The sequence below is a fragment of the Athene cunicularia genome, assembly GCF_003259725.1.
Source record: "Athene cunicularia isolate RWA chromosome 20 unlocalized genomic scaffold, athCun1 chr20_part1, whole genome shotgun sequence".
Taxonomy (NCBI): Eukaryota; Metazoa; Chordata; class Aves; order Strigiformes; family Strigidae; genus Athene; species Athene cunicularia.
This window is the reverse complement of record NW_020799125.1, coordinates 11,282,838-11,290,407: the sequence shown is the minus strand read 5'-3', so window position 1 is coordinate 11,290,407 and position 7,570 is coordinate 11,282,838. Positions and strand designations below refer to the sequence as shown.

General features: G+C 44.2%; 1 protein-coding gene across 1 annotated transcript; it reads left to right on the top strand.

Annotated features, from left to right (window-relative positions):
* The first annotated feature begins 2,760 nt into the window (after window positions 1-2,760).
* LOC113487476 (protein FAM83D-like) lies at window positions 2,761-7,342 on the top strand. The gene is made up of 3 exons (XM_026862085.1): window positions 2,761-2,924; window positions 3,806-3,930; window positions 4,287-7,342. The coding sequence occupies exons 1-3, from the start codon at window positions 2,772-2,774 to the stop codon at window positions 5,239-5,241; spliced, it is 1,233 nt and encodes a 410-aa protein (XP_026717886.1). The 5' UTR covers window positions 2,761-2,771; the 3' UTR covers window positions 5,242-7,342.
* The last annotated feature ends 228 nt before the right edge of the window (window positions 7,343-7,570 follow it).

Here is a 7,570-nt window from a genome sequence, read left to right as displayed (position 1 = left end):
GCCGCGGCGCCCCCCGGGATCAGCGCCCGGTCCGGGGCCCTTTTTCAGCGGGGCTGCGAACCGGAGCAGAAATCAGCGTCGGTATCGACGAGCATCTCCTTCCCGTGGCGCTCCGCATGGCCAAGGGGCTTTAAACCCTCCCGCCGAGGCGAGAAAGGCCCGTCCGGAGGGCAGAGCTCTGAGCGCCCAGCGGGCGGTGCTCGTCCTGCCGCCGCGCATCTCCCGTGCCATCTCCGTTTCCCGGTGATGCTGCACCAGGGGCGGTGGCCAAGAGTTCCTCGGCGTTGGATGCGGCCCCGCCGCCACAGTCCCAGCCCAAACCACCACCACCACGACGCCGATCTTGCTCCTACTCAAAGCAGAAAGTTTCCTATTCCAGGTTCCCAACTGATGTGCTCTGCGAGCCAGGTTTGCTCACTCTCCTTTAAAGGATGTGACACAAAAAAGGCGTCTCTTATAAAACAGGGTTATCCACAGAGATAACCCTATGATTATACCCCCCTTCTTCACCTCATTAATTGCCCCTAAGTGATGTGCAGACCTGCTTGTAGCAGGACTTCCCTCCTACAGGAGTGGGTGGTTTTGATCCGATACAGACTATGGCTTAAAAATCACACGGCATGGTAATTTCTAACTGTTCTCTGTAATTTATTGTGCTACCTGAGTTTATAGCCTCTGACTGTAATTCGCAGGAGGGAACCGCCCTTCTCGTTAGCAGCCATTCAATTGGTTTAGCTAAAATTTAAATGCATAGCTTCCTCTTCAGGTGGCCAGGTGAAGCAATCCCTGGCTCTATGTGTAACACGTGCTTGCACATGGCACACCCTGAATCAGCCGCAGAGCTTAGTCCTTGCCTGCTTCTGAGTGCAGAAGCTTAAGGCGTGTGTGAGGCTGACACAAACGGTGGGCTTCTGGCCAGAAACGGTCCCAGAGGTAGCTCTCTTCTCAAAGTATCCTTATCAGGTAGATGAGATCGGCTTGGTGACTTGAGTAAACTCCGTGAAAACATGTTTCTCTAAAATGCTACTTGTTTGTATTGTTCTTGCTTGTTGCATCTTGCCAAACACCTTCCCTTGCAGTGAGCCAAGAGCCAGGCAAGCTGTTCATGCCAAGTACGTACCTGATCCAGAGAGTAGCTTTGTGGACACAGAACAGAGAGAAATTTTTGACCCCCTATAATTTACTGAATATCAGATGCTGTGCGATACTGCTCAATCATGTCTGAGTTCTTCGGGTTAATGTGAGGAATGGGAGAATTTCAGATGCTGTATAGCCGCTTCTCAGATCACTCAAATGGGGTTAGCTCAAGTGACTAACGGGGACACTGTTGCTATCTTGCGTCTGCTATCCCAAATGGATGAATGTAGAGAAAAGGGTTTTCTTTCTCCTCTAAACACAACTACTTTTGCTCATTTTGAGTAGAAGTGTATTTTTCAGCTGCTAATTCTGGAATTAGAACTCAAATGTGCTGTTAATTGAGTAGTCATTTGAAGGCACCAGTGTTTCTAAGGGACTAAGTGTGAATTGTTCTGTTTTCAGGGGTTATTTTCTTACTCATCTGTCTTATCAAAAGCATCTTATTTGGTGGGTGGACAAAAGCACAAGAGACTCGTAAGAAGCACAAGCATAAACTAACTTTATCTAGAAATATCAACATGCCTGTGTGAGTTATACCTAAGAAGTCATCCATACAGAGCCAATGCCTTAGGGAGCAGGGCACAGGTGGGAATGCAAAGCTTAGCCTGTTCTTGTGGGAAATGTTTTCCCTGAGTACAAGCAATGCCACACACAGAGCTGCTGTGTTGCATGCACATGTCCTGGGTGTGTTGCAGCAGTGACCCTTCTCCATCAGGTAAGGACAGGTGCCAGGTACCTGCAGTACCTGCTGGTATAATGGTTGACCTTGATGCTGGTCTAATAGAATAGAAAAGTAAATCATGAAGCCAAATCCTTTATGCCTTTGTGTTCCTGGTTTTGAAGGGTGAGAGTTCTAGCACTGAAACAGTGTGCAGCATGGTTCTGAATTAGCTGGAGAGATTGTTCATAAATGAACTATTGCCTTGTCTTTGGCCCATTGAGACAAAATTTTCCTGTCTTAGGACTTGCCTTCTGTAAAGAACTGTTGAGTTGAGTGTGAGGAAGGTTTTCTTGTCCAAGTATGGAATGAAAACTCGGAATATATTTAGTAAGAGTCTGGAAATTGTGTATTCAGTTTATATCTTGTCACAGAACTAGCTTATTTCTTGGTAACTTGTATAGGGACAGCATTTCCTTCCTACCCACAAAGAACAGTCAGTTGGAGTTTGTGAGATGTTCAGCTGTGGCAGCAAGGAGGCCGTTCAGGCTAATTCTCCTGCAGGTAGTGGCTATTTGTAGCAGGTATGCCAGTCTGGGAGAACAGGAGTAAAGATGTTTTGTCTGGATTCCAGGTTCTGCTGTGATAGCTTCCCCAGTGTTATCAAAAGGGCAGATCAAGGAGATTACGTAGGAAAGCAGGCTGTGAAAAATGTACAAAAGCCGCAGCAAACGTGAGGAAAAACCTCTTCAGGTGTATGCTTTCCACTCCAGGACAGAATGAATTTACAGAAACATTGTGGGAACATAGAAATCTTGTATAACTTGCCAGAGCCTGCGCAGCAGGGCAAAGAAATGTGCGTTCTGGCCTTGATAGCAGCAGGAGAAAATGGCTGAGGAGGCAGTGATCTGACCTTGTGTAAAATAAAGACCCTGAACAAGTGTTGTCATTTTTCTTGTAGGTGATTGCCCTTGTGATGGATTCCTTCACGGATATTGATATCTTTGGTGACCTTCAGGATGCCTATAACAACCGCAAAGTCCCTGTCTATATCCTTCTTGACCAGGACTTTCTACCCCATTTCTTGGAAATGTGCAAGAATTTGGGGGTTTGTCCTGAGCAGGAAAGTGTAAGTACTAAATGTGGGTGGCTGTGGTTTATTTTTATGTCTTATGGTTCATTCTATGTTTATGGCTATCAAAAATACCCTTCTATAAAACATCAGACTCACTTGAAAGACTAAAGCATCCTGTAGTTTGATAACTGATGTAAAAGGGGATTTTCTTAAATGTTTCTCAGCTCCTGAAGATCAAGGCTATGTATCGCATGGTTTCAGTACAGTATCTAATCCAACATGTGAAACTGCTCACAAACTCAGTAAAAACCATGCAGAAAAGGCACACCTACTACCTTATGCTACCCATATGTAGAGCTACAGCCATGCTGTGCAACAGCCTGGTGTGCTGGGCAGAGTGTGCACTGTGAGCCTAGTCCTGAGGAAGCAACAATTCTCAAACATTTAATTTCACAAGATCTCAGTACCTTTAGCCTTTGGCTCAAGGAACTGCTTGCTAAAGAAAACAGAAACACAGGAAGCTCAAGGGTGGTATAGCTCTGGTAACATCTCATTTCTTTCCTAATACATAGTTTCTTCTTTTTAAGAGGGTTTGGATGATGTGACCCAGGTGGTTTACTTAATTTCTCTGAATATAAGCTGACATGTTTTGGGCAGGCTTATGTTCACCCCAGTGAGAGTTTCTCTGGATGGGGAAACAGCCCTAGCTTCATAGGTCGTAATTAATTAGAACTGGCTGTTCTCTCTACAGACTCTCCTAACAGAAATTTAGCACCGTGTAACTAGTAACCCTTGAATGCAGGCAATGTAAGGAAGTTAATTTCATTCCTATCTTCCATAGTGTGCGTAGCTGCTTTTTGGTAGTATTGCAAATCAAACCTATTTGGAAGTTAATGCAAATCTAATGTTGCTTTTCCCCTTCTTTTCTGAAACAGATGATGAGAGTTCGAACTCTCACAGGGAACACATACTACATGAGGTCAGGTGCCAAAATTGTGGGGAAAGTCCATGAGAAGTTCATGTTAATTGATGGCATTAGAGTGACAACAGGCTCCTACAGGCAAGTATTAGGGTCTGCTGGTGCCTGATGAAGCTAAGGGGGAGTTTCTGCAAGAAGGATCTATTAAATTTGCTGTTTGCCTGGTATTAATGAATGCCAATGGCAAGTGGCCTAGCTGAGTCTAAGTGGGGCTAACACAAAACTGGAAACAGCTTTGGAAAACTGGTTTGCACAACTTGTTGCTAATAAAGCACTTGGCTATGGCTAAATAGAGTTCTTCCTGAAGAAGGGTGAATTGTATATTGACTTTCTACCTTCCTTATGCATGGTACTTCTGAGCTGAGTCTTGCTCTCTGTAATGGTATGTGTTGAAATGCACTGAAGATTAACTGTGAATCTTGGTTTGTTTTCAACAGTTTCACGTGGTCCGATGGGAAACTGAACAGCAGTAACTTGCTGCTATTGTCAGGTCAAGTGGTTGAACACTTTGACCTCCAGTTCAGGATTCTTTATGCCCAGTCGATGCCCATCAGCCCTAAATGGCCGTCCAGCTGCAGGAACAGTGGGATATTTGATCATCTGATGAACAGAATAGAGTCCCCCAAAGAATATACTGTGGAAGACAATTTGAGAGCAGAATTTGCTAGATTGTCTAGTACACCAAAGAAACCGTTGAAAGAACTAGATCTGGCTGAAGATACTCCTGGAGGCCAACCTTGTAAGCTGGGGCGTTCTTGCCTCTGTGAAGAGGAGTGGTTCAGTGATCAAGTGGCCATAGTTGAACGGAAAAGCACATCGACTCAAACTGGCCCATGGGAAGAGAAGCCTGTAGTGACCACGTGTAATGCTGCCATGCAGGCTGCTGCTGTAACGGCAGAAACTGGCACTCAGACATCTGTCGCTGCTAGAGTGACGGGCACCCAGACTTCAGTTTTGCTGAAGGCTGCAGTGACACAGACAAAGGAAGATGAGTACACAGAAACACCCCTGCTTCACAGAAAATTGTCAAAAGAAGGATCTTCTCTGTCTGGAAAGGCTGTATCAAGTTCTAGTCTGCGATCACTGTCTTCGTCATCATCCCAGTGCTCTCTTGCAAGCTCTACTGGCTCACTGTCTTCTCTCCGGTCCTTTGAATATTCTGGCAGTCACAGGGCAGAATATTTCCAAAAACTGCATAAAGAGAGGCAATTCCACTACTCTACTATCAGGTCGAAGCTTAGCCACATGGTGGATATCCTATCCAGGAGGGGACGTGCCCCTGACAACTACGTGACCCAATACACCGGAAGATGCAATCTAAAACAGAGGCGTGACATCAGTGCCAGCCTGCGCAGCCTCCGGGACGTTTCACTCTTTTCTCTGCATAAATGATTGCTGCACTGAATGCAGAACACAAAAGGTCCAGTCTCAAATTACAGTCACTTTGTACCTGATGATTCTTCCACTTCCTTCCAGCACTTTTTATCTTTGAATACATGTGTACATCACTCTCCACCACTTTGTTTTATACTATGCAATTTAAGCAATAAAAATAGAGGGGTTTATTTATATTGTAGCTACTTGCATGTTCTTATATTCATGAGTAGTGAAGGTTCATTTTAATTCTGGATGTTTAACCTGAAAAGTCAGCTTGTTACTGCTTTCAGGGGTTGCTGATGCTCTGGCTTAACTTATGTAAACTTGGAAAAATCTGAGTCAGGCTGATCTTGCTCAGAGTGGTTTTGGAGATTTAGCTTACATCAAGGTATACTCAATTCTCTTTTCTTTTTAATATTGGCTTTTATTTCTACTTTATCTTTGGCATGGGGGAAAACAACTTTTATAAGGAGCCATAAAGCTAATTTTGTTCTGACTTCAGTGATCTATACATTACTCTTCTACTAAAGTTGTGAAGGGTCTGTTGGAACAGTTGCAGGTTTTTATCTTCAACTGTATCCTTTTCATTGTTTAAGCCTTCTGAAATGGACTGAGCTAACTAGCCCTTCAGTTTGATCATCCTTTCATGCCTTTGTGTAAATACATGTATAAAAATGTGTGTGTGTGTGTATATACACATCCTCAGAAGAGCATCTTTTTAAAAGCAAGCCCTGGAAGTGGCAGCTTAGCACTCCAAGATAGCTGTACCCATTTTAGGTACAACCCTGATGTAAATGTTTCCAGTGTTCGGAACTAAAAGCTAGATATATTGAACCTGTAAGACCTGGGAATGTATTGCTGAAGTGTTGAGTTTTTGTGTTTGTGAGTGGGAGATGGGGTGATACCTGGGGTTTGGTGTCATGATGCAGCACATCTGTTGTACTTCTTTTGGGATGATTTCAAAGAACTTTGTCTTTTGTGCAACTTGTTACACAGAATTAGGACTCTTATTCTTAGCTCTGTGAAATGAGCTTCCAGTTCTGGCTGGGCCTAGGAATGTCTGAACCATCTTGCTTCCATTAAGAGACTTGTAAACAGGTTCCTTCTTTGGAATGAACTTGGGTGAGACAGTCACTGAGGGCACGTGACAAAGCCCCTGTTCAAAAGTAAACTGACAAATGCACTATGAAATATTATGGGTTATGTTTGCTAATATTATAGTACAAGAGTGAAAAAAAAATTTGTCTCCTTAGACTGTCCTATGTGAAATAGTCTGTTTCCTGCTCTATTTATCCTTTATCTACTACTAACTTGGTTTGAGGAGGTGAAGTGCCACTCTTGCTTTTGAAAATACTCTTTCAACATTAAATGGATCTTAGGTTAAGTTGCTTTGTAGAGACATTATCCAAATATTTGTTAGTGGTATGCTGTGCATATGTGCACATGTCTGTGCTTGCTGGATCACTTATCTGAGCAGTGTGTGGTTTCTCTCAGCTCTAAACTGTACTGTTTTTCTTTAGACCTGCATCCCAGTACTTTAGTGACCAACCAGGCTGAATTCTGCCAACTCAAATCAGTATGGGGTATGTGTTTTCTTCTTATTTTTGGGCCTGTGTGTCCAGTAGATGGCACATTTCAGCTGTTGCCTTGAATATTCTCCTAAACAGTAATGAATGGGTGAATGAATGGAAAAATATCCAAAACTCAAAAAGGCTGAAACTTCAGTGCAGAGAGTAACTAACTTTGGCATTTCTATCTTTAGAATCTATATGGACAAAAAGGTTTAGCTGCTTTCAGCGCTTGGATTTCAAAGCATCTGTGTCTTCCCTAAAGCTGTAAGGCAGATGTATGAAGAGGTGCAGGTGGGGAAAAAAAACTTGTTTGCACTTGTTTAAAAAGACGGGATACTTTTTTGCCTTATCCCTGGAGCTGAAACACCAGGAGCGAAGCAAGTTGCAGAGAGGGAGCCACAATGTGCCTTCAAAGCCATTCTCGAGTTGCGTTTTTAAGAGCCTGTGTTCAGCAGTGCTTGAATGTACCTAAGTACACGATGAATACACACAGAATGTATGTGAGATCAACCTGTTGGCTCGATGTGCTTTTTAACTTTATTACACGGTGCAGCTGTTACGGTGCTCTCTGAGCAACAAGTAGCAGTTTACAAATAAACTCATTTTGCCGCGGGGGTTTTCACCCCATCCTGGCCGAGCTCTGTGTTCCCTTTGTCTGGCATTTGGAGCCGGGGTGACTAACGCAGCGCTTCTCCTTTCGCCGGTGCCCTCCAGCCGCTCGGGGCGGGCTGAGCCGCGCAGCGCCGCCCCGGAGCGCCCCGGGCCCTCTGGCC

Excerpts from the sequence above, each read along its gene's own strand:
- LOC113487476 (XM_026862085.1), top strand. The coding sequence starts at position 2,772 with ATGGATTCCTTCACGGATATTGATATCTTTGGTGACCTTCAGGATGCC. Across the intron at positions 2,925-3,805 it reads TTTGTCCTGAGCAGGAAAGT|ATGATGAGAGTTCGAACTCT; the intron begins GTAAGTACTAAA and ends TTTCTGAAACAG. Across the intron at positions 3,931-4,286 it reads GTGACAACAGGCTCCTACAG|TTTCACGTGGTCCGATGGGA; the intron begins GCAAGTATTAGG and ends TGTTTTCAACAG.